Consider the following 27,694-nt stretch of genomic DNA (forward strand, 5'->3'; position numbering starts at 1 on the left):
TGGGAGAAAGTTATAATTTTCTTAAATTTAGTTTCATTTTGAGGCTAGCTTTTTATTTAACTTTCCTAGTCTGTCAGAATGTAAACTCGAGTTAACCCTACCAACCGTAATTTTCAAGCATAATTTTTATTTCTATCACCAACAATAATGCAAAACTATATTGATAAACATATGGTCAGCCGAGTGGGAAGCAGTATAATAATAATAATTATGGTACTTGTTAGGCCCTTACTATTTGCCAGGCACTGTTCTAAGAACTGGGATGATACAAGATAATTGGGTTGAACAAAATCCCCATCCCACTCGGGGCTGACAGTCTTAATTCCCATTTTGTAGATGAGGCAACTGAGGCACAGAGAAATCAAGTGACTCGTCCAAGGTCATAGGGCAGACAAGTGGCAAGCCGGGATTAGAACCCATGACCTTCTGACCCCCAGGCCTGTGCTCCATCCACTAGGCAATGCTTCTTCTCCCATGGCCTAGTGGAAAATGTCTTGGCCTGGGAATCAAGAGGTTCTAATCCCAGTTTTGCCAACTGCTTGCTGTTCGACCTTGGGCAAGTCACAACTCCCTCTAGACTGTAAGCCTGTTGTGGGCAGGGAATGTGTCTGTATATTACTGTACTGTACTCTCCCAACTTAGTACAATGCTCTGCACAAAGTAAGCACTAAATAAATACAATGGAATGAATTCTCTGTGCCAAAGTTTCCTCAACTGTAAAATGGGGATTAAATTTCTGTTCTCCATTCTACTTAGATGGTAAACTCCAGGTGGGATGGGGACTGTGTCTGACCTAATTAACTTGTATCTACTCCAGCGTTTAGAACAGTGTTTGACACATAGTAAGTGCTTAACAAAATACCATTAAAAAACACCTGAAATGATACACTGTATGAAACTCTTTCTGTGCACAAACAGTCTGGGAGGGAGGGTCAGTGATGTTATGGCCATTTTCAACAACGGTAGCAAGGTCATGGGCTTGAGAAAACAGAATCTCAGGGAAGAAAGTAGACAGGAGACTGGGCTGGAAAAAGGCAACCCGCTTGATAGACAAAAAATGTGCACTATATATGGCAAATTAGAGTATTTGCTATCATTCTAAAGGAGGCACAGGGAGTAAGACTATTAAGCATTTTTTCCCATTTCAGAAATATTTTTCAGTTTTTAATATTAAGATGCTGCATTTTTTTTTACCAGTTTGGTTAAAACAACTCAACATTAATACAATAAAAACAGAAACTGAAAATTTTTTTTAAAAAAAGGCGGACTCTAAATTAAATGCTGTGATCTTTGTATTTTAAATTTCAACCTATTTTATGATCTGTCCAAACAGTACATAATATTGGGTTCACAGGATCATTCTGTATCCCATGCGGGATGAACTAAATAAAAAAAATCACCATTTGATGATATAAAATTGAATAAACAGCCATTTGACAATGTATCTACATTCAATAATGTTAAATGAAATATATTTGGAGACCTAAAAACTGAGTTACTATTATCTCCATCACAGAGACGGTTTGGTGGATAATCAATAGTATTTACTGATGACCTACTGTGTGCACTAACAATTTAGTGGGGAAGAAAGACACTAAAGTATACTACCAGGTAGAGAGTATAATCTGTTGGTGAATAAGAGGGATTGTAAATGCTTAAGGTACAAGACAGTGCTGACAAGGGAATGTACAATAGGAAGTTTAAAAAGCAGTCAAAGAAGGCATCCTGGAGGAGACAGGTGGCAAAAGAAAAATCCCAAGGAAATGGGAAGGGTGGACGGGAAATTAGAGAAGAAATTATTGAAGAATACATATGGAGAACACAAAGATTGATGTATGGCATTCTTACACTTCCAATTGTTGATAATAGCCTATAGGAGAAAAGATATTCATGTTAGAAAATTATAGAGAATATTTTACTGGGAAATACAAAATACTGCAACTCCACAAAGGCCAGGAATTATGCCAAGGAATTAGAAGTTAAGATCTGGAAAGGAAACAAAATCCAGTTTTCATAATAAGTTTTAATAGTCTAATACAGAAATAGTGGATAAACTTGGATGACAGAATTACCAAGATGCTCAGAAGTGCAAGATGAACTTAGGCAGAAGTTTTCATTGCAATTAAGATGCCAACATGGAATTGAAAAGATATGAGTAATTACTCTGAAAGCACTAGCCTGCATGTCTAAGAGAAGGAAAGTAAGCCCCAGGCTTGAAGCATGCGGTGACAGAGAAATGCAAAACTGAAATTTGGAGGTAGAGACAGTGATAGTTATGGGGAAAAAATGGGATCACAAAAGGACAGGCTTTGCAGGATGACCACACTGACTGATTCCTATCCATACTGGACATTTGGAAGTCGGAGAGCAAATATGGAGAATGGGTAGTAAAGGGATTTAATTGAAAAAAATACTATTATTCTATTTGGCGGCATGAGAAAGGATTTCACTGGCAACAAAACAGTCCTTTGAAAGTGAAGAACATCATACTTAACTGAATGTTCCATGACCCCTTCAAATGTAGGAAAGTTTCATTCAGGTCTATCTAATCTAATCATCTTGCAGAGGAAGCAGTGGGCCTAGTGGATAGAGCATGGGCCTAGGAGTCAGAAGGATCTAGGTTCTAATCCTGGCTCTGCCCCACATCTGCTATGTGCCCTTGTCTTAACTCCTCTGTGCCTCAGCTCCCTCATCTGCATAATGGGGGTTAAGGCTGTGAGCCCTTAAGTTGGAAAGGGATTGTGTCCAATCTGAATATCTTGTATCTACCCCAGCCCTTAAAACAGTGCCTGGCACCTAGTAAGCAATTTACAAATGCCACAATTATTGGTATTAAAAACCTGCCATCCATGAAGATTTCTGACAAGGCGGCAAGAGACCGGTTTTGTACAAATAGCTCACAGCCCAAGCCTCAATTGTGGAGAGGAACCCCTGGCCGCCTTTCCCAAATCTGCCCAAGTGGCATGGAATCCTGGGATGCTCACTGGGGACAGGCAATGGCACACCTCATCCCATCGACTGTGAAGACGCTTTACAACCAGAATCCAAGGCCATGGAGCTCAGTAAACCGTGCTTCGCTCCTCACACCAGACAGATAATTGCTCTCCTCCACTTCAAAACCTTACTGAAGGCACATCTCCTTCAAGAAGCCTTCCCTAAGCCCTCGTTTCCTCTTCTCCAACTCCCTTCTGCACCACTCTTACACTTTCATCCCCAACCCGTTCCCACAGCCCATATGTACACATCTGTAAATGATTTATTTTTCTATGCATTTATTTATATTAATATTTGTCCCCCGCTCTAGACTGTGAGCACGTTGTGGGTAGGAATGTGTCTGTTTGTTGTTATATTGTACTCTCCCAAGTGCTTAGTATAGTGCTTTGCACACCGTACGTGCTCAATAAATATGACTGAATGAATGAATTAATGAACTGCGTCTCAGTTATCTCACCAGTAAAATGGGGACTGTCAAGCTGGCGGCAGTCACAGCCATGGTGGGCCGATCCTCGGTTGATTTGGGGACACTGTGTCCAATGGGATTACTTTGCATCTGTCCCAGTGCTTAGGACAGTGACTGGCATTTAGGTAGGTAAGTGCTTAACAAATGCCTTAACAAAAAGAAAAAAAAGTGGTCCCCGGGGTAATCTCAGGGGATGTGGGGCCCTTCAATTGCTCTGGAGGACTGACCCTGGCTTCTCCCCAGGTTGCCTGGGCAAACTGGGTCAGGAAGAGGCAACAGAGCAGGTGGTTCTGCCTTGCAAGGCTTTGGACAGTGTCAGGGGAGCAACTTGCATTTGCTGAGTATCAGTGGGGCTTAGTGGAAAGAGCCCAGGCCTGGGAGTCAGAATGACGTGGATTTTAATACCAGATCTGCCACCTGTCTGCTGTGACCTTGGGCAAGACACTTCACTTCTTTGGGCCTCAGTTACCTCATCTGGAAAATGGGAATTAAGCCTGCGTGCCCCACGTGGGACATGGACTATGTCCAACCTGATTAGTTTGTATCTAACCTAGTGCTCAGAACAGTGCTTGGCACATAGTAAGTGCTTAGCAAATATCATTTTTTTAAAAAAAAAGGCCTGGAATGTAATCCTGGCTCTTCCATGTACCTCCTGGTGATGTTGAGCAAGTTGCTTAACTTCTCTGTGCCTCACTTTCCTCAGCTGCAAAATGGGGATTCCATACCTCTTCTCCCTCCTACTTACACTGTGAGCCAGATCTTGGCAGATCTGATTATCTTCTATCTATCCACATGTTTGGAAAAGTGCTTGGCACATAGTATGCGCTTAAGAAATAACACAATTATTATTAGAGAGCGCAATGGAGGAACAACTGCTTCTACTGTACTTTTCAATTCCTCTTCCTCTCACCTTTTCCACCCACTTTCTTCCCTCTTGTCCCACTTCCAATTACTCCCACTTTTCCTCATTTGCCTGCTGCCTTTTATTTCCCTGATCCATCAAGTCCAACCTTCAAGAATGACCGAGGCTCTAGGAAAAATTGGCACTTCTGTTTGAAGAGTTTGGGAGAATACAATGGAAGCAAATAACTTCATCCCTCCACACCATGAATTTGTAATTTAAACATGTTGTGTGCTTGCCCTGCTCTTCATCTTTCTAAAGTACACTTTCTAGGTACAGAATGAATAAGCAGCACATTAACTTTTCAGATACCTTCTTTTTACCACTGAGTTCACCTTTTACTACCCATTAACAAGAGGATGCACTAATTCTCTATCTGATATCCTGCACTAAAATGAACACAGGACATTTGTGTACTTTTCCAAAATTAGCTTAAGGGCAAGGGCAAAGATGACACTGATACTTAAATGGAAATCTTCCCTTGAGGATACTTTAGATGCTGGATTCAATAAATCTCTAATATACTAAAAAAAAATTATGCTTACTAGCCAAGATAAATTATTCCTGTAAAATATGTAGAGTTATACTTAATGGACTTAGAAATATATTACCAAGTCTGGACTTGCTAGTAAAACATGTTATTTTCAAAATTTTACTTTAAAAACATGCTCTGTTATGTATTTAAGTGGAATATTGCCAACGCCTTTCTAGACTGTAGGCTCAGTATGGGCAGCATTGTGTCTGTCATTATATTGTACTCTCCCAAGCACTTAGTACAGTGCTTTGCACAGAGTAGGCACTCAATAAATATGATTGAATATAATGGTGTGGAAGATTATCTTAGTTTACTAGCTTTTTTAATCAAGGCCATTGTATGAACAAACAACAGAAATCTACAAAACTACTGTCTTATCAAGAGTAACTCATTTTTCACGGTCATCTATTTTTCCTCCAATACGAAACGGAATTGCTTAGAGAAACAATATTTCAGTATAGAACTCTTCTCTATGAATGTGTCATTATTTCAAATGCTTCCACAAGCATATAAAGTGTAAAGTAAAAGCTATTAATCAATGCACTTAAAATTAATCCTGCATCTTAAATTTTATTGTTTAATGTCTTTTAATTTGATTCCCCCCCAATTCACTATATCAAATAAACCCTTCTCTTTCTTGTTTCATCTGCAAGAATTACAAGAGTATGTTCTTGGCCAAATCGTTTAGACTGTGAGTCCATCACTGGATAGGGATTGTCTCTATCAGTTGCCGAATTGTACATTCTAATCGCTTAGTACAGTGCTCTGCACATGGTAAGCTCTCAATAAATACTACTTAATGAACGAATGCTTTCTCTTCTCATTCTCCTTGACTATTCTGCCACTACATTAATCTCTTCTTCTACATTTCTTTTCCAACATGAGTTCTGTAACTAGTCAGTTTTCTGATTACCCTCATCTTATTTTTGGCCTTCCTCCCTATTCCTTTTACTTCTACCATCATCAACCCATGTGGATTAGACTATTATCTAAGGGATCTGAGCCAAGTACTGAATTATACTGCGAAGTACTGAATTACACTGCTAGATGAGTAGCACACTTTCTCCCTTCCCTATCAGTCAGGAATATTCCCACAAGGACCCAGAGGGCATCAAAGGAGGAGGAAACAGCCTGACTAGTGGCTAGAGCATTGGCCTGGGAGTCAGAAGGTTATAGGTTCTAATCCTGGATCTGCCAATTGTCTGCTGCGTGACTCTAGCAAATCATTTCACTCCCCTGTGCCTCAGTGTAAAATGGGGGTTGAGTGTGAGCCCCACATGGGACAGGGACTTGTCCGACTCCATTTGCTTGTATCCGCCCCAGTGCTTAGCACACTGCCTGGCTTATAGTAAGCACTTAACAAATGCCATTTTTATTAAAATTATTATTAAGTTAGATGAGCAGAAGTAAAGCTCAATGCACCGTGCATAAGAGGTTCTGTGTGGGCAGGACCAATTTACAGCTAAAGTCCCCATGCTGTGTCCCAGAGCCACTGCCTGGCAGAGTTGCCACGGAAGTTGCAATATTCTTTGCTCACTTTAAGCAAGATTCCTGACCACAGAAAACTCCAAGGGGTTCTTTGCTCAGAAATTTCCAGCACTGATGCCACATCCTGGGGGGCAAAACTGAGGCAACTCCAGGAATCAAATCCCAGAGCAGTGCCCTTTCCAATGGACCAAAGGCAAAGTTTGACTATCAACTCTATGCAGATAGTAAATATCCAGTTTACATTTCTGGTCTTTTTCCCTGTGTTCCTAAGATAATCTTGATTTCTTTCCAGTAGCTCATTTAGCAGTTACAAGTCCCTTTGACTCAACAATGTAAAATTTTCCTTCCCTTTTTTGCCTTACTTTATTGTTTTCTTCAAACATGCTCATGATACAGTATTACTATCCTCTTTGGATGTCTTCGTATTTGTCTCTGATTCAAATTTCTCATCTACTTCTTAATAGCTCTCCACATGTGCTTCCACTAAATCTCATAAACTTCTTCATTCCATGCCACTTAACTGCTGTCATTCAGTTAAATTGCAAATGTAATTCTCTAGCCTGACTTGCTTTGATTTCTTATCAAATTCTTCCAGTCTTCTAGTCTTCATGTGTATTCAACTCTCCTCTACCCTCAAAACAATCTCCTCTGATCTCCTGCAGATCACTAGCTACATCTGCTTACTCCTTTTCCACTGCAGGCTCTCCAAAAAGAAAGTTGATTTTGGATTGGACAGCAGAAATGCAATAATGCACTTACTACATGGAAGTCCCTGAAGCTTACTGTTACCCATTCCACTGGGGGAAAAAAACGCACCAAAACTTTCCCATTTACATTTGATCTCAATTTAGATTTAAGACTCATTATGGTTTGTCCTCTATATTCTGTCCAGCACAACATCCAGTAGGTATTACATAGTTATAGATATATTTGTGAAAAGAAGTTAGGCCAATTCTTAATGGAATACTTAGAGTTATTACCCCTGGAACTGACTGCTTACATTCTCAGAGGGCTAAAATCAAAACGATTATCAAGATCTAAATGACGAATCAGGCTGACCGTTTTAACTTCCCCTGCCTTGAGTAAATTGAGGCAATCAGCAAAACTGACCTGCTTCTGCTTAAGTTTTGAAAAATGAAAAGAAAGTGTCAGCATTCATCTTTTATAGATTCTACTTTCCCTCAAGATAATCCCCATTAAAGTTATACCAATATTTGTTTATCTTTTGGTGCCAAGAGGCAGATTCTACAACCAAACCAAACCAAGTCTCTCAGAAAACCATATATTACTGGATCTCAGAATATCCAATCGTGTCTTGGACCAACTTTGCTTTTAAAATTCAAAGTAATTTTTTTAAACCACATTTGTTTTTTATACCACATCTGTAAGTTCCTTCCTGAAGGAACTGCATTTTACATCCTCTATCGATCTGTTATCATGTAATCATAAAGAACCTGAAATCATTTCACAAAGTAAAAAGATAATATCAAACCACAGTCTTAAAATGAAAAGGGGTCGGTGGTGGGGAGAATGTCCTAGCACAGTAACATTTCCCTGGGATCAACTGGAATATTTCAAAACCAAGGACAAATGCCAACTTAAAACCCCCAAACAACCAACAAGGCACACCGATGGGTGATTAGAAGCCAATGAGCAACTGAGACCGTTACAGCAATGGCAGAGCTTCCCAAATGGACTGATGAGGCAGGTAAGGCTGACGGACTTACTCTGAAGCTGAGGCTGCTGGAAGGAAAGGGGCTGTCCGAACACAAATGGGCTGTGGACTAGGGAAGAGGGAGGTTTTGCAGCTTGATCAAAGATGGAAGGAGCTGGGAGGGTAGGCCGTGACTGAATGGAATTCAGTATGGCACTCAGTTGTTCACCTGCAGCGGGTAAAACAGTCAAAACTACAAGGTGTTATTAATCGACATCCAGAATGGTGAAATCAGTGGTGCCGCATGGAGGTCGGAGGAAGGAAATTCCTGATTCAAGGCTATGCCGATTAACCCTAGGAGTTGGAAACGATCCATCCTAAAATGATGGGTTCGATCAACTTCCGCATCGTGTTTGAAAAAAAGAGGATCGAAAAGACTTGGCTTCCAAAGCCGTACAGATTTACAAATAACATTTGTCATGTTAACCATCTCTAAATATCAAAACTAACAGATACAAATTTACAAATAACATCTGTCATGTTAACCATCTCTAAATATCAAAACTGACAGACTCCCCTTTTTGGTATAGTGCAATAATAAAGGCTTTATGAATCATATGGGACAGTTCGCTAACTTTGAAACAAACTGCCAATTACTACAAATTGTCGTTGAAGCAAACACCTGATCCCTGAACATAGACCATCCTCCTCCATATGCAGCACATTACGCAGATAATGAATGAGAAAAAGAATGGAGCTGGAGAAAATGTAGTGCACTAGGGGGTTTAGAAAAGACACTTTTTAATTTACAGGGTTTGAGAAAATATCTGCTTAGTTTTACAGAAATAGGCTAATATCTTTGTTATCTGGCACACTGGGGAAATGAGTGTTTATTTCTCAAAATTCTGGTTATCTGGATACGCTACAGGTCAGAATTGAAAAGAAGAGGAATTAAAGTTTTGGCATAGACAAACCAAAGGCCAGTGAATGTGACTATTTACTAATTAAAAGAACATCTCTGCTTGACTACCCATAGATGCTAAGACAACTGATCGGTCTCCAAGTGAACATATGTAGAACTTGGGGATTCCTAAGAGGATTTTTACATATTTATATATATATATATAAAATCACATGGCTTCGATTGTTCCTTTCCTCCCATCAAGAGAGGTTCAGATATATTCCAATCACAGTAAACTCCTCTTACAAGGAAGAGACATTCCTCCAAACAGTTAAAATTGCTGTGGACTTGGGAGATGGAGAAATGTCAGTTACTAGAACTTTCCAGTTGCCTAAATGGTATATAAAACAGCATTCTTAAAGCCAACTTTAAAAGTGTTCTTTAAATTATAGATTCTGCAAACTTTTAACACACAAATACTCCACTGGAAATTTCTGAAGAGCAATGTTTTCAAAAAAACTGAGCATTGGTTAGACTGATACCTGCCTTTTAAATTTTAAAACTCCCCATCTGCAAACTCCAAAACATTAATTCATTCACATAAGATACATAGAAAAGAACACCAACTAGATCTAAACATATCTGCTCTTAGTGCAGAAAGTATTTAATGATGACATTTTCCTTTCTTCTTATTTAACTACCCATAAAAGATGTGCTACTCTGGAAAAAGACACAGGAGGCTTTAATGTCCTATGAATGCTTGAAAAATAATATGCCTTATTAAATAATTATAAAAGCTAAAAATATATGGTTTAAATACAAGTAGACAATTTATCAAAATACTGTCGTCCTCAGGGCAACTGCACAACTATTTAAAACTAAGAATTATCTCTAGATTTAACTGATGAGTTGAGGTTAAACATTTGGATTACCAAGTTAGGAATATAAACAGCAACACTACAGATATTAGATCTCCTTGAATTCTCCTAACTGAACCACCGCATCCCATTTTGATAAACACTCTACTTAAAATCTCATGTCATTTCACAACAGCCCAAGTGGAACTAGCAAGAATTAACCATGGGTGGGTGCTTTTCTGTAGCTGCACAAACATCTCTGGGAGAGAAGTGCAAGTGTTTTTACACCTAAATTTTTTGAAACTGAAATGGAACAATTTTATTAAAAAACAGAGCATATTATCAGTATTGACAGCCCCTATGGACATGGATGTAAACACAGTTGTTTTACCTTGTATGTAATTTTGAATTTAAAATGTCTGGCAAAAATACCTTCTCCTATCTGCAAAAATCCTGAACAAAAAAGGTGCCAAGTAGAATCTATTAAGGATCTAGTAGGAAAATTTATCCCTACATGATTGAATATGGGATTTTTCAGGAGGAGGTTAATTTGGCAATATAATTTTTGCATGTTGCTAGCCACTGTCTAGTAAAAACTATCAGTCTGCAATCTCAAATACACAATGAATAAAAATTATGCTTCTTTGACTATAGATAGTAGAGGGCTACAATTATGGGTATTTTAAGTATCTATTGAGTAAGTAATTCAAGATGAAGGATTAAAAAAAATCACAATGCTCACAGTGTCTGAGCTGTGTTTGATATACTACATGACTTTTATAAATACCTAAATTTCATTTAGTGTGTTTGGACAGCAGTTTTGTAAAATCGGGGTCAATAGAACTGTTGAATGATATGAACATGGCAATAATTAGTACACTTAGGAAAAATTTTTCCATAAGAGAGGCGGTATAGTATGCTGTAATCAAATTTCTGTATGGTAGAACAATAAATGTGGAATGGGATGATGATGGGGACCAAAGAAAAAGGCAAAGCAACAAAATGTGAATTTGTGAACAAATATATGTTTAGTTGGAGATAAGGTCCTAGTGAGAAAGAACATATTCCACAAATAAGGAATGGATTGGCTCTATGGGTGACAATTGTTCATAATCTATCAATGGAAATTATTGAGCATTGACTGTACTAAGCTCATGGGAGAATACAATGCAATAGAGCTGATAGACACATTTCCCCGCTCAAAATGAGCTTATAGTCTAGAGGACAAATAAGAGCATGCAAAAAAGCTTGCACACTTGGTATATTTTCTATCACACAAATTGAAGAGGCAGTAATGTAAAAAAAAAAAAATGAAAGCAATAATCTTGACTTCAATGACCAAAAACGTAGCAATTTCTGTTTAGACTGTTTCTATTTAAACATGAATGCAGAAATATGGTATAACTGAACAATTTTGCATGGGTGTGTTTATCTTTATAATTGATATTATGGCCTAGGTAATACATTTTCTATTGACTATTTTTACTTTCATCCTCTCATAACATGTTCTCAAAGCTGCTAGTTTTTAGTGGTTTCTTCCAAAATAATGAGTATTACAAACACACACTATAACTCATGATAATTCAATAATCAACACTGAATGTTATGAATTGAATATGATCAATATTATTAATCAATAATCAATAGTGAATAATCAATATTCAGCCCCTTGATTCTATTCATCCTCTTGATTCTATGTATTGCTATTGTTCTTGTCTGTCTGTCTCCCCCGATTAGACTGTAAGCCTGTCAAAGGACAGGGACTGTCTCTATCTGTTACCGATCTGTACATTCCAAGCGCTTAGTACAGTGCTCTGCACATAGTAAGCGCTCAATAAATACTATTGAATGAATGATAAAGATGAGTGGCTCATTTCTTAGACCCTTAACTTGTCAGTGCGCTGGGCAAGTGCTATTTACCTTTTCTCTGCCCTTCTCAAATCATACACTGATAATTTTGGAAAGCACTTTGTGCAGCTATTAAGATTTTCTTCCAATTTAAAATGATCCCTATCCCAGTGTTACAGTTTTCTGAATAGGTCTACTGAAATCTATAGCAATTGACCTATTAAACTCAAAATGTTTATGCACAAAACTAGAAAAACAAGCTAGAATTTCTATAAAACAAAGAAGATATGTTAAGCCTGAATTTACTGGAGAGGGAACGTGTCTACCGACTCTGTTATATTGTACTCTCCCAAGCACTTAGTACAGTGCTCTGCACACAGTAAGCACTCAATAAATATGATTGATGAATCGATTGAGTGAAATCTAACAAGCTGTACTAACCCCTCAAAATTTGACCAATTATCTTTACTGATGCCAACTTAATAAGTTATACAGGAGTTTTGAGTGGCAGAGAGATACAATTACCGAAGTTAAATAGGAAAATGAAAGTGTAAGCTTAAGCCATTTTAATGGTCTCCTTGTTCTACACACATACCTTTGCTATTTCCGAGTCCGTAATCAAATCCTTGGGAACTGCTACCTCCCCCTTTATTGAATGCTTGCACTGAGAAAGGGCTTGGAGGAGGAGTCTGAGCATTTTGATCCAGAAGAACTTGTTCTAGAAGACAAGGCACAGCTACAAAATTAGGCCAATCATTTATATCACAGATAGAAATCGACAAAAAACACCCCTCCACAAACGTTTCATTTTGATTTCAACAACATATAAAGGATTTTACATGAATTTTGTTTTAAACTTGGTGAAATATTTCCTTGCCTGTAAAGGGGAGACCCTTAATTTCCATTTATTACCTATACAATAGAATTCAATAGCAAGCTGTGCTTTTTGAATGGATAGTGTTTATTTTACAGCTGTAGAGACAATATTTTAATGTTTTGTTCTCTTTATAAAACACATGCCTCCCATGCTTAGATGATCTGCATACCCAAAAGAAACAGGTGTACTTCTTTAGGTTTCAAGAGAAATATCTAGAACTATGCCACATTTCCCCTTCCCAGAGTGGACCAAGCCAACATATGGCCAGGGCGGAAGGGTGACTTCTCATAGAACTCAGGCACAGAGTTCAAGGACTAAAACCAGGTGAGATTTAAAGTCTGTGAACAGCTCTATTGCTCTGAGGAACCAGGAAGCACACAAGGAGGAACAAGAAAATTGAGAAGGGTGCAGATGGTTTGGGTAGAGGGACAGAGCTTTCAAGCTGACATGGAAGGCACTGTGCCTAACTTCTTTTATATGTTTCCAAATGTTCAAGTGGTCTACACATAATGGGCACTCAACAAATCCAAGAAAGTGAAGACCTGAAATTACCCTCCTCAAGATTCTTTGAGGGTTTGAGCTTGTCTTAACACTATGCTATCAGCATTAGTGTTCTAATTAAAATATATCACTTGATACCCCTGAATTTGTCAGCTATGCTTTTGCACAATCACTGAGTGCAAAGTTTATTAAAAATGTTGGGGGGAAATTTTGAAAAAAAATCAAAATATTTTTCTATATTTTAAACCATGTGTGGAAAGATACACCACCTACAGACATAGCAAGTCTCTGCTTTAAAAGATTAAATTTAAAATATGCCCTACTTACTGAATTAAAAACAATTGACTTTTAAAAGCTATTCTAGAGGGAATTTTCTCAAACAATACACCTTTTAAGCAAGATTGGGTATTAAAACACTAAAATTGATATCAGAAAAAAACCCCACTGAAGTAATTATGTAGTCCAGTTTACAGATGGTGAAAAATACTGGGTGACCTTTCAATTTAATTCAAGATAGCCCAGCAACTTAACTAACAAAAGTCAACCCACCATGAACATCCAATAAGATGTTTGGCATATGGCAGCGCACTAAGAAAGAGAAGTTCAATTATAACAGCTACACTAACTTAAGTTCAGTCACAGAAGAGACCACGGATTTGCTTAAAAAGATCCGGTGCTAGTTGAAACAGGTATCTTTATTTCATTAAAACCACATCGCCCGCTATGAAATGTTTAGAATGTAGTTTAGAGAGGCAGCACTCTTTTTCAAAGGAGATGGTACTTGCGGAAAATGGTGGAGTGTTTTTTATCCTACCTGGAAATTGGAATTCTGCTGTACCAGTGGTACTGTATGGTCCTACCCCTTTACCAGCATTTGTAGACTTTTTTTCAAAAAACCAATCCTAGTACTTCCCTTAGGCAATATTCTTCAGTCTGAGATATTTCAGCAGTAGAAAGTTTTCTCTGCAAAACACCCATGAATAAGAACCTGAACGGGAAGGAAAGTATCATCCCACCTCCGATCTCAAAATGGTCTAATAGCAAGCACTGCAGCAAAGAGCAAGCTCTTGGTGCCCATCAACTTAATTGGCAGAAGTCCAGGGTCAATGATGAATAAGAAAAACAAAATATAAGAAGTCTACTTTTAAAATATGTGAGATACATTTTTAAATGAAACAAAAATTCTGCTACATCTTTGTCAGAGCCACATTAGGTTGATTTTGTATCTACGCTATCCTCAATGCAAAAATCACTACAGGTTCTAACCTACACATCCCTTAAATGGTCATTTGGAGAGAAAAACTTCATTCGATTTTATTTACTGAATACTTACTGTGGGCAGAGCACTATGCTAAGTGCTTGGAAGAGTACACTATAATAATAAACGGACACATTCCCTGCCCACAATGAGCTTATGTTCTTTTAATTTGTATACTGATTTCAGTAGACTAGCTGTCTTATGTTTAAATTACTGCTGGAAAAATGCCTATTGTTTAATTTCTCTTTGGTTTTTCACCCTCAAAATTATAGCATTCTATCTGGAGTATAAACCAATCTAATGGGCCAGGGTGAAAATTTATACGTATAAAGTTTTCACATATTAATTTGTACTTGTTTGTTTTGTCCTAAGCTGATATTTTAAAGAAACGGAGAAAGACCTCCAGGGTCTATTGAAGAGACAATCCAATTTTGGATAACAAAACTTCCTTTCCTTTGCTCTGGACGGGTTAATGACTCTGAGATGATAGAGAGCTGCTCTGGCTCCTGAGAGGACCAGCCCAGGGCAATAACATCTAATTCCATCCTCACAAACACTCATGAACCACACTGTCACCTTAGCTCCTGAGGAGCAGGGCTCTGTGAAATCTGCAACAGGGAAACATTTGCCCCTTCCACCCGGGAAACTTTCCAGCATCCACAGACAGGGAGTTCAGGTTGTGCTACTGTGTGGTGCTGCAGCATGGCATAGTGAACACAGACCTGGGATTCAGAAGGTCACGGGTTCTAATCCTGGCCCCGCCGCTTGTTGGCTGTGTGACCTTGGGCAAGTCGTTATACTTCCCTAGGCCTCAGTGACCTCATTCGTAAAATGGGGATTGAGACTGTGAGCCCCATGTGGGACAGGGACTGTCCCCCCACTCGATTTGCTTGTATCCCCCCCAGTGCTTAGTACAGTCCCTGGCAATGGTAAGCACTTAACAAATACTATTACTATTATTATTATCTGGGGGTGAGGGTGGGAGGAGGGAACAACTGCAAGGGTAGCAGGTATCTTGGCCTGCATAGCCTCGTGATGCCCACCATACCTGCCAATTAAGGGTAGTGGGAGATCTCAAAGACGTGGCTACGGGGGCTGGGTTTTTCGTTACAGATTCCTTGGGGAGAAAAGAGAGGGCAAACAATGTGATCTGAATACCAAGAAAACAGACACTGATGTAGCTGGGGTGGATTTTCTGGGCTAACTGCTGCCTGAACAGATCTGCCCAGGCTGCCTTAAATTCCTGAAGAGTTGGGGTTCCTCAAGCTCAATCATATTTGTTAAGCGCTGTGTGCAGAGCACTGTACTAAGCGCTTGGGAAAGTACGATACAACAATAAATAAACAATAAACAGTGACACTCCCTGCCCACGATGAGCTCACACTCTGGAGCGGGGCAGACAGACATCAATAAATATCAAATTACAGATAAATACATTAAGTGCTGTGGGGCTGGGAAGTGGGGGGAAGGGCAAAGGGAACAAGTCAGGGCAACAGGAAGGGAGTGAGAGATGAGAAAAAGTGGGGCTTAGTCTGGGAAGGCCTCTTGGAGGAGATGGGTAAGGATAAGAGCGGGAGAGTCATTGTCTGTCAGATTTGAGGAGAGAGGGTGTTCCAGGACAGAGACAGGATGTGGCCCAGGTGTCCTGTCCCTGACGTAGTGAGAGGCAGTGTGGCCTAGTGGATGGAGCACGGGCCTGGGAGTCAGAAGTTCATGGGTTCTAATCCCGGCTCCACCACTTGTCTGCTGGGTGACTTTGGGCAAGTCACTTCATTTCTCTGGGCCTCAGTTACCTCATTTATAAAATGGGGATTAAGACTGTGAGCCCTATGTGGGACAGGGACCGTGTCCAGCCTGATTAGCTTGCATCTACTGCAGCACTTAGTATAGTGTCTACACATAGTAAGTGCTTAATGAGTACCATTTAAAACAACAAAAAAAAAAAACAGGTAGTGGGCTGTGGCTGGACCATTGCACCTCCTTGTGATTTTGATTCAGTGAAACACAGAAGTGACGGGGCAGTTAGGGAGGGGGCAGGGACAGCAGAGAGGGAGCTTTGCTCTCTGGGTTGCTTCTTGGAGCATGGTACTTATCCTGAGATGTTTCTTAGGAAAAAAAAAGGCTTAGCTATTTATAATAATAATTGTGGTATTTGTTAAGTGCTTACTATGTGCCAGGCACTCTACTAAGTGCTGGGGATGGATACAAGCAAATCGGGTTGGACACACAGTCCCTATCCCGTGTGGATCTCACCGTCTCAATCCCCGTTTTATAGATGAAGGAACTGAGCCACAGAAGTGAAGTGACTTGCCCGAGGTCACACAGCAGACAAGTGGCTGAACTGGGATTAGAACCCATGACCTTCTGACTGCCAGGCCCGTGCTCTTTCCACTACACCATGCTGCTTATATTTACTTAACATTATTTGACTGAAATGGAGGCATTTTTGTTTTCAAATTTCCTACCGACTAAAAAGGACAGTTCTGTGCAATATAATTATGCCATGCATGTTTCAGACCTATTTCAGAGTTTCTCCGAATTCCTTCTTTTCCTTAGGGCTTCAAAATTTCAAGAAATTTTGCATTTCTAGTTAAGCTACTCCTACCAGATTACATGCTCATTGAAGGCTAGGATCGTGTCTACCAATTATACGTACTCTCCCAAAACCTTAGTACAGTGTTCTGCACACAGTAAGCGCTCAGTAGATACTACTGACTGATTCATTAATTACACAAAAGAGCCACAAGATGCAAAAGAAATTAGATTACTCACAAGAATCTTTGGAAGTCCGTAATGGACACAGGGGCCCAAATGACTAATTTCAAAATGAAAACTTCTGCTTTTCTTGTTTCTTTTTGTGCTACTACAAATATATTTTGTACGAATGCTTGTAATGTAAATTTTCACAGGCGGGGATCAGAACAATCAGTTCCCCAGGAGCAACCGAACATGTGAAGCCTCTACATTGTTTGTTCATGCTTTATCTGACACATTAGAGTGTAAGCTTCTTGTAGGCAGGATGCGTATTCCCTTCCCAAGAGCCTATTAATTGCACTGCAACCCAGTGGGTGCTCAATAAAATATTACTGTTGCTACAAATTTAGGCCATCTGAGAACTCTTGTGTTTGTTCACTTGCTAAGGAGAAAGATCTTGTGATTATCAGGATCTTGAGGTTGATGTGGTCCAGTTTGTACTTTCTTGGAGGAAAATAATAACAACTGTGGTATTTGTTAAGCGCTTACTACGTGCCAGGCCCTGTACTAAGAGCCGGGGTAGAAACAAGGTAATTGGGTTGGACCCGGTCCTGTCCTATATAGGGCTCGCGGTCTCAATCCCCAACTTTCCAGATGAGGCAACTGAGGCACAGAGAAGTTAGGAGACTTGCTGGAAATCACTTGGCAGACAAGTGGCGGAGCTGGAATTAGAACCCAAGTCCTCCTGACTCCCAGGCCCGTGCTCTATCCACACTCCAGGGAAGTTCTCTCAGGGCAATCTTTGGCAGGGGGTTTGTTAATGATAATGTTGGTATTTGTTAAGCGCTTACTATGTGCCGAGCACTGTTCTAAGCGCTGGGGTAGACACAGGGGAATCAGGTTGTCCCACGTGGGGCTCACAGTCTTAATCCCCATTTTACAGATGAGGGAACTGAGGCAGCGAGAAGTTAAGTGACTTGCCCAAAGTCACACAGCTGACAAGTGGTAGAGCCGGGGTTCGAACCCATGACCTCTGACTCCAAAGCCCGTGCTCTTTCCAGTGAGCCACGCTGCTTCTCAATGTGGCAATGTGACAATAATAATAATAATGATGGTATTTGTTAAGTACTTACTATGTGCCGAGCACTGTTCTAACACTGAACACTGTTCTAAGCGCTGAGCACTAAGCACTAGCTTCAGCAGCTGGTGATGGGGTAAATTTCTTGGTGTTGCGCCTTCACCAAATACCAGAACGTAAGCGTTGTGAGGTTTAAACTAATGGGTGAGCTCCCTCACCCCCATGATACCAACTGGTCATGGATAAAGCATGAGCCCGGGAGTCAGTAAGCTCACTGCAGGCAGAAAATGTGTATATTCTTACACTGTACTCTCCCAACAGTTAGTGCAGTGCCCTGCACACAGTAGGTGCTCAATGAACACGACTGACTGATTGCCTTCTAATCCCGGCTCCGCCACTTCTCTGCTTTGTGACCATGGGCAGGTCACTTCACTTCTGGGCCTCAGTTACCTCATCCATTAATTAGGGATTAGGACTGTGAGACCCATGTAGAACAGGGACTATGTCCAAGTGGCATGGCATAGTGGATAGAGCAAAGGCCTGGGAGTTAGAAGGTTATGAGTTCTAATCCCAGCTCTGCCACTTGTCTGCCGTGTGACCATGGGCAAGCAATTTCACTTCCCTGTGTCTCAGTTCCATCATCTATAAAATGGGGATTGAGACTGTGAGATCCACATGGAATAGGGACTGTGTCCAATCCGATTTGCCTATATCCATCCCAGTGCTTAGTACAGTGCCTGGCACATAGTAAATGTTTAACAAATACCACAATTATTATTATTAATAATGATAATCCAATTTGCTTATATCCACTCCGGTGCTTAGAAGAGTGATTGGCACATCATAAGTGCTTAACAAATACTACAATTATCATATTATTATTATTATTATTATCATTATTAGGGAGTGCTCACTAGTCTTCTGAATGAGAATGACAAGCATCATGGCCACATGGAATCAGAGGGCCTGGGTTCTAATCCTGGCTCTGCCACATATCTGCAGTGTGACCTTGGAAAAGTCACTTAACTTCGTCTCAGCTTCCTCATCTGTAAAATGGGGATTAATACTGTGAGCCCCATGGATGGGGTTTAACTAGATTCACTTGTATCTACCAAGAGCTTAGTACACTGCCCAGTACACAGTAATCACTTAGTAGCATTAAAAAAAAGAGATAACTGAGCCACAAATGAAACATGGACTGTGTCCAATCTGATTAGTTTTTATCTACCCCAGCGCTTAATACAGTGCTCAGCATGTAGTAAGGGCTTAAGAAATATCTTTAAAAAAAGACTATACTAGGCTTCCCCAGAGTAGTTCCTTAGGGCAGACTAAATTTTAATACACTAGAATTTTAGTCTACTCAATACCTATGTTTCCCCCAACAAATAAGACAAGGAAGCTTTCCCTGCATGTGTGTGTTGGTATTTGTTAAGCGCTTACTATGTGCAGACCACTGTTCTAAGCACTGGGGTAGATACAGGGTAATCAGGTTGTCCTACGTGAGGCTCACTGTCTTCATCCCCATTTTACAGATGAGGTAACTGAGGCCCAGAGAAGTTAAGTGACTTGCCCACAGTCACACAGCTGACAAGTGGCAGAGCCGGGATTCGAACCCATGACCTTTGACTCTCAAGCCCAGGCTCTTTTCACTGAGCCACGCCGGATGTCCCATCTCCTCTCAACATCTATTTCCAAATCTATCTCTCCAGCCATACCTCTCCCTCTCTGAAGCTTCACATTTCCTCCTTTCTTCAGGACAACTCTACTTAGATGTCCCGCTGACAGCTCAAACTGAACTCCTCATCTTCCCACTCAAACCCTACACTCCCCTTGTCTTTCCCAACACTGTAGGCAAACTCCCTCTCCTCCATGTCTTACAACCATGTCACTTGGGCACTATCCTTCACTCACCAGTCGATTCAGTCCACATCTCCCCACTCCTCAAGAACTTTCAGTGGATTGCCATCCACCACCACCACAAACTGAAGAAACTCCTGACCATCGTCTTTACGGCATCCACTTAGGTCACCCTCCCCTAGCTTACCTGTTTTCTTACAATGTTCCAGCCTGCATACTTCATTTAAACCCTCATTTCCTCTCCCCCAACTCCCTTCTGCATCATACTGCACTTGGATTTGCACCCTTTAATTCAGCCTTCTTAGTCCCACAGGACTTATGTACATATCCACAATTTATTTATATTAATGTCTGTTTCCCCCTCCAGACTGCAACCTCACTATGGGCAGGGAACATGCCTGAGAAGCAGATTGGCTTAGTGACAAGAGCCCAGGCTTGGGAGTCAGAAGTCGTGGGTTCTAATCCTGGTCCTCCACTTGTCAGCTGTGTGACTTCGGGCAAGTCACTACTTCTCCGCGCCTCAGTTATCTCCCCTGTAAAATGAAGATTAATACTGTGAGCCCCACGTAGGACAACGTGGTAATCTTGTATCTACCCCACTGCTTAGAATAGTGCTTGGCACATAGCGCTTAACAAACACCAGTATTATTATTATTTTTTTTTACCAACTCTGCTACACTGTATTCTCCCAAACCCTTAGTATAGTGCTTTCCACACAGTAAGGACTCAGTAAATATGACTGACTGATTCCTCTAACATCGAGCTATTCATCTTGCACCTCTCTCGATCTCACCTTTCTCACTGCCTACCACTTGCCCACGTCCTTCCCTCTTCTTATCTCACAGATCATCACTCTCCCCACCTGCAAAACCTTATTAAAATTCCATCTCCTCCAAGAGGCCTTCCACAACTAAGTTCTCACTCCTGCTACTCCCTCTCCCTCTGCATCCTCCTTGCACTTGGATCAGTACCCTTTATTCATCTCACCATCAGTCCCACAGCACTTTTGTACCTATCTGTAACTTCTTTAAATATCTGTTTCCCCCTCTCCACTGTAAACTCACTGTGGGAAGGGAACCTGTCTACCAACCCTGTTATTTCGTACTCTCCTAAGCGCTGAGTACTGTGCCCTGCACAGAACTTGCCTTCTGGAGGAGCCAGGTCGGAAGTATGACCTTCTCTAAACCCACGTGCCAGGACAGCATGAATCAGCCTGGTGTGGCAAGCTTCTTTTAAGTAAAGTGCTTGCCAGCATTTCCCAGCTGGGGTTCCACCACCTAATTCTGAGGCTGGTACAAGCAGCGGAGCCTAGTGGATAGTGCACAAGGGGAGTCAAAGGACCTGGGTTCTAAATCTTGCTCTGCCACGTGTTTGCTGTTTGACCATGGGAAAGTAACAACTTCTCTAGGCCTCAGTTACCTCATCTGTACAATGGGGATTAAGACTGTGAACCCCATGTGGGACATGGACCGTGTCCACCCTATCTTGTCTCTACCCCACTGTTGAGTACAGTGCCTCATACATGGTAAGCACTTAAATATCATTAAAAGAATTTTCCTGCTTCCTCTATTTGTAACTTATTTTAATGTATTTCTTCTCTACTAGATTGTAAAGCTCCAGAGGGGAGGGATCATGCCTACCAATTCTATTGCACTCTTCCAAGTTGTTAGTACAGTGCACTATACACTTGCCCAAGGTCAATACTTGCCCAAGGTCACACAGCTGAGAAGTGGTGGAGGCAGCTTTATAACCCAGGAGCTCTGACTCCCAAGCCCGGGCTCTTTCCACAGAAATACCCATTCTGCAAAACAAGCATTTCAATGGAACACTACTGTGATTGTGTATATACCAGTACTTAGTTTCCATAATTTTCAAGGGACCAAAAGCAGCTGACTTTGTATAAAAAGCAATAATGTCTAGAGCTTGATTCCGTGGATATTAAACACGACCTGATTCTCTGAACCTACAATACCCTAAAAAAGTTAATACTCTAAGTGATGTTAAAACCTAGTTCACTATCTATGAAAGCCAATACCCTGATTTCAAGTAGTTTATTTACATACTGATGTTTAGATTAAGGTTAGTTTTATTTTTATTAATATAAAATAGACTAATTTCATATTTTTAGGTGGGTTGATATAGGTCTTGCATTTTTCCTAGGAGTCAGATTATCAATAAATGGCATTTACTGAGTGCTTATTGTGGGTAGAACACTCTACTATGTACTTGTTAAAGTAAAAACAACAATAACTGTGGCATTTATTAAGCACTTACTATGTGCCAGGTTCTGTACTAAGGGTGCTGGGGAGGAATACAAACAAATCAGGTTGGACACAGTCCCAGTCCCACATCGGGCTCACGGCCTTAATCCCCATTTTATAGATGAGATAACTGAGGCCCAGAGAAGTGAGGTGACTTGGATAAGGTCACACAGCAGATAAGTGGCAGAGCTGGGATTAGAACCCACAGCCTTCTGACTCTCAGGACTGTGCTCTAGCCATAGTCTATGCTGCTTCTACTAAAGTCATGCTGATAGACATGATCCCTGCCCACAAGGAATCCACAGTCTACAGGGGGAGAGAGACAATGAGACAGATTAGGAATAGGGAAAAGAATAAAGTATAATGTAGTAATAGTAGATTAACATTATCTACATGTTCTCTAAACTGCAAGGTGGAAACACATGTTATGGTTCTAAAGTGACACCTGGTCTAAAACATTTTTTTTTCTTTTTTATGGTAGCTGTTAAGCTCTCACTATGTGTCAAGCACTCTTCTAAATATTGGGGTCCCTGTCCCACCTGGGGCTCCCAGTCTAGGTAGGAGGGAGTACAGGAGAAGTGAGGCACAGAGACGTCAAGTGACTTGTCCAAGGTAACACAACGAGCAGTCGGCAGAGCCAGGATTAGAACCCAAGTCATCTGACTCTCAGGCCTGTGCTCCTTCTTTAAGGCCATGCTTCTTTGCTAATCTTTGCATTAATCCTGCTCATATTTGCCAATGCTATTACTTAACCAATGTGGCCTCTTTTCGGATAGAACCCGATACAGTGCTGAAAAAAATATTGTGGGCATGAAATTGGACAAGGTGCACATACTGCAGCAATACACATTTTCCATAACTTGGGGGTCTCCAAAACTGCCACCCTCATACTTTAGGATGATGGTATAAGTTTTAAAAGGACAAAAAATCCACAGGGTGTGAGTACACAGAAAAACGATACAACTCTTGAGTTTCAGCTATCCTGGGGAGATTTTAAATCAAATGAGAAGCAGTTTGACTTGGGAGAAGGAGAAAGAGCCAGAGACAGAGGATCTGGGTTCTACTCCCGGCTCTGCCACGTTTGTTGTATGACTTCACTGTTGTTGTTTTTTAATATGATATTTAAGTGCTTAGTATGTGCCAGGCACTTTTTAACCTCCTAAGCTTCCTCATCTATTAAATGGGGATTCCAAACCTTTTCTCCCTCACACTCAGATTGTGAGCCCCATGTGGAGAAGAGTTTTATCTAATTATCTTATATCTACCCCACCGCTCCAAACAGAACTTGGCACATAGTGTTTAACAAATACCATCGTTATTTTTATTATTGTTTCGCTACCTGTCCCTTGATAATCAATCAACCACAGTGGAATTTACTGAGCACTTACTGTGTGCAGAGCACTGTACTAAGCACTTGGGAGAGTTCGATCCATCATATTTACTGAACGCTTATCATGTACAGAGCTGTGTACTGTGCGTTTGGGAAAGTATAATAGAACAGAGCTGGTAGCTACATCCCCCGCCCTATTCATCAGAGGTGACAGACACAATCTCTGCCGTCATGGAACGAGACCTCAAAAAATCAGAGGGAGGGGAAAAAAGAGGGCATAAAGAATAAGTCCTTTAAGTGCTGTGGGGGGAATATCAATTCCAAAGTGCTTAGGGGATTTGGGCTTAGTTCATTATGGGCAGGGAACATATCTCCCAACTCTGCTTTATTGTACTCTCCCAAGCACCTGATACATAATAATAACTGTGGCATTTGTTAAGCGTTTACTATAATGCCAGGCACTGTACTAAGCGCTACGGTGGACACAAGCAAATTGGTTTGGATAAAATCGTTGTCCTTCATGGGGCTCACAATCTTAATCCAAATTTTACAGATGAGGGAATCGAGGCACAGAGAAGTCAAGCGACTTTTAGATGTGGAGATGAGCGGGCAAGTACCAGGGGACTTGGAGAAGGGGGGTGACAATCGCAAAACTACTTTTTAGAAAAAAATCACCAGGGCAGCAGAGTGAAGAATGGACTAGAGAAGGGACAGTCTAGAGGCAAGGAGGTCAGCATGGAAGTTGACACAATAGTGGAGATGGGATGGGGTGGGAAGGGATGGGATGAGACCAATGCTTGGCCCCACAGGGGTAGCAGTTTGTACAGAAAGGAAAGGGAGGATTCTAGAGATATCGTGAAGAGAGAAATGACGACAGGATTGGATGAATGACTGGACGTGCAGGCTACAGGAGAGAGATGAATCACAGGCTACAGGAGAGAGATGAATCAAGGATGGGAAGGTCGTGGGGAGGAGAGGGTTCGGGTGGGAAGATGAGGTATTTAGTTGATGGTACAATGCATGCTCTACAGCACTTTAGGGATGTCAAATACAGAAAATTCCCCCTCGTCACAGTAAATCCCTCTTATCTGAGAGAAACATTTCCTCCAGGTAATTGTATCCTACAGCTTCCCCTGCAGAAGATTTACTTCGCAGAAGATCTTTCCTCTGGCCTACTTAGCTGGGGCCCTACAGTAGTAATATAATTCATCTCTTTCAAAGTGAATCCTCAGAAAAACATTCAGGACAAACAAGTCTGGGACTTTCTTGGTAAAAGTGGATTTATTTCACATCGCTTTTGGGGGGAATGCTAAGGAGGGAGATCTCCAGTTCCTTTGGTGCTTTTTATTTAAGTAACATGGACTCCAGGGTAGCTGAAATTTCCAGGGGTTGAGTTTTATTAGCCATCCTGCTGCCTGTAGAGTTTGGGTGTATGAACCACTTCTAGACAATAGTTCATTTTAAAAGTCACTGTTTAGGAATCCTGCATAAATTGAGTCCCCTCAAAAAAAAAACAAAACACACGGAGATCCTTGGATTAGCAATTTTTGTGTGCAATGGAAACGTTATGATTTGAACAGTTTAACTTCTGTCTGAAGAGGAGAAATTGAGCAAAGTTGAAACGACCACATGGACTGCTACATTTAGGATTGCTCTTCCTATGGAAAAATGGGGTAATGAATACAATGTGGGAGAAATTATGTTTTAAACTTCCTTTAGGGTGAAAAAAATCCCCTGAAATAGAAAGCCCACTGTGTCCAGATTACCCTATGTTTCCCTAATTTAACTGAATGGATCAGTGACTGATCGGCATTTTAGATAAAACACAGAGCAACCCAAAACATAGATGAGCCCTTTAGTTACATTTAACTTCAATTCTGCATTTTTTGCATTTTAAATAAGAGCTCATCACCAGCTTTGGTCCCTTACTCTATGTTTGGAAGAAAGAAGCTATCAGCCACTGCATAAAGACCACTGGATATCAATTTTAAAATATTTAAATTGAACTTGAGGTGGAAGAGACTAAGGAGCAACAAGAATAAATTACGAAGTCATGCAATGAGATCTAAGGGTATTCAAGTTTCTTCCCTCTGGGAGACTATGGTAAATCAAATAAAATTGCCTGGGAGAAGTACTGCGATTGGTGGTTTGAAAATTGAACTTCCATCTAGTAGCAGAAAGGGTAAAACCTACAGCCCCACATTGGTAGAGAAGAACAAAATCTCAGAAAAGAATTCATATTTCTGAAATTCAAAGAGAGTTTTAAAAGACACAATTTATATTATCTGTGCAGTCTGCCCGTATTTTCCTTCCCGTCCCCACCATCCAAATTCCTCTAAGTTGCTGGTTGGTTTTCACGCTATCCCCCTTTCATTTTGCTTACCCAGAAGGCTCACCACACATAGGTCTTGTACATTTCAAAGGTTATTGCGAACAAAGCCCAAATTTAAGACAACTTGCCATCTTCATGTCGAAGGTACTGATTTCCGCCTCTGTCTCTAGCTAGGGACCAGGCTTCGCCTTCGTCACTCTCACAGAACTCTACCATGCTGTTCTTATCCAGCTGCACCCATGAACCTTCCGAATTGGTCACCTGGTGCACATACACAAAAAGCACGGTTGATTGACTTTTAATTCACATTTGGGAAATTCAGTGTTGACATCCAGTAAAAATGCTGTAGTGTCAAGAAACAACATAATCATTCCATTGCTTTACATACATGGCAAAAATAATATGTTTCTGAAATTAAGGCCACAGCCTGAGGTAATCAAAACCCAAATCTATTCATTGGAAATGAATCTCCTTTCAAAACAGGAGGTCGAGTCGTGTTTGTTCACACGGTTGAGAGAAACCGAATCGGTATTGGACCGGGAAGATAACCCGTGTTTCACTTTGAGATGTTGCAAATGAAGGTGTGTGCATTTTTGTCACCAGAAATGGCACAAAGTAACATGTTATCTGCTTTTTAGGCACTTTATGCTATATTTATGCTCCTAATGCTGTTTGACAAATAGCATGACACACTACATCCTCAAACCCATCTGAAGAGGCAAACACCAGGTTAAGAATATTGAAAATGTTCTTCACTCGGTGACTTCAACGAGCGACAACCGAAAGGGTTATCGAGAAACACGATCCTCTCTGCACTGGTCACAACCCTGTAAAGGATTTCTTCATCAAAGCAAGTTCACATAAGAATTATTCCAAACTGTCAAGTCTACCATAAGCACACGGACAGTAGAAAAACACATAAATATAGATTACTGCTGAATAAGACGCCATTCAGATTCGATGGAAATGCTGTCCCCGGAAGGGTCGTTTAAGAACAACAGAAACGAAAGATAGAAAGCGACACATGAGATTACATTGGTATTCTCGACATCATCAATTTCCAATCGTTAGCATTTGAACGTGTGGTACGGAGATGCCGACCTCGTGAAGGAGAAGGCGCTTTAGGGTTACAAATGGGTATCTAAGAAGTCATGAAGCTACGGTGGTTCATACCTCGCCCACTGCCTTGACTTTGTTTCCCAGAACTAACATTCCAATTGGGATACCTCTAAGATGAGGGCAGCTTCTGATGTTGTGACCTGAAGGTCCCGTCTTCACTACCTTATACAGTCCCGGCCCGCCTCGGAGGAATGGCGGGTCTTGTTCTTGCATGACTGCTTCCTGGGGGCAGTAGGGATTTAGGTCCTTGAAAACGTCATCGGTATTAGATTTGGGCTCCTACAAAATCGGAAAAGGCAAAATAAAAGAGTGGTTGGTCAAAGCGCCGTTCAACATCCCCCCCGAAAGCACATCTGGGTAAGCTTATGTTAACTATATTTCTGACCAAGAAAGAAAATCCTCATTAGTTCACGGGACTGCACAAGGCTTCTTTTCTTAAAAGCAAAGACTAGGGTAGGACGGTGTCACGTTTAAGGGCTCTGACTTTCATCTCTGCTGCTGAATGGAGAATCGGAAAAAATGGAGCCGGGGATGGGCACATTGTAAGAAACGTTTTGGGGGCCTTTTGTGGACATTGAAGGAGGCATAAGAATTCACTGCTGGCATTCGTGTCGAGCAGTTGGGGTCAATAATGATGCTTCGATCGAAGACTCTATGGTTTCGCATTATTGTTGAACAACTGATAGGGCATTTCCGCTTTACAGAGACACATAACTTCACGTTATTTGCATCATTTAACCACA

At 40.9% G+C, this 27,694-nt stretch overlaps 1 protein-coding gene across 12 annotated transcripts in view; it reads right to left on the reverse strand.

Annotated features, from left to right (window-relative positions):
- MYCBP2 (MYC binding protein 2) overlaps window positions 1–27,694 on the reverse strand; it is a 311,532-nt gene that overhangs the window by 62,189 nt on the left and 221,649 nt on the right. For 5 of the 12 annotated variants that reach the window (XM_029055680.1, XM_029055654.1, XM_029055663.1 and 2 more), the window contains 4 exons: window positions 27,006–27,230; window positions 25,961–26,093; window positions 12,240–12,362; window positions 8,112–8,291 (listed from right to left, as the gene is read on the reverse strand). In XM_029055680.1, the coding sequence (XP_028911513.1) occupies window positions 8,112–8,291; window positions 12,240–12,362; window positions 25,961–26,093; window positions 27,006–27,230 (661 nt within the window). The remainder of the gene's footprint in view (window positions 1–8,111; window positions 8,292–12,239; window positions 12,363–25,960; window positions 26,094–27,005; window positions 27,231–27,694) is intronic. The other 7 variants (XM_029055709.1, XM_029055671.1, XM_029055649.1 and 4 more) reach the window with 3 other exon arrangements.

Source organism: Ornithorhynchus anatinus, chromosome 2 (assembly GCF_004115215.2).
Source record: "Ornithorhynchus anatinus isolate Pmale09 chromosome 2, mOrnAna1.pri.v4, whole genome shotgun sequence".
NCBI classification, from domain to species: Eukaryota; Metazoa; Chordata; class Mammalia; order Monotremata; family Ornithorhynchidae; genus Ornithorhynchus; species Ornithorhynchus anatinus.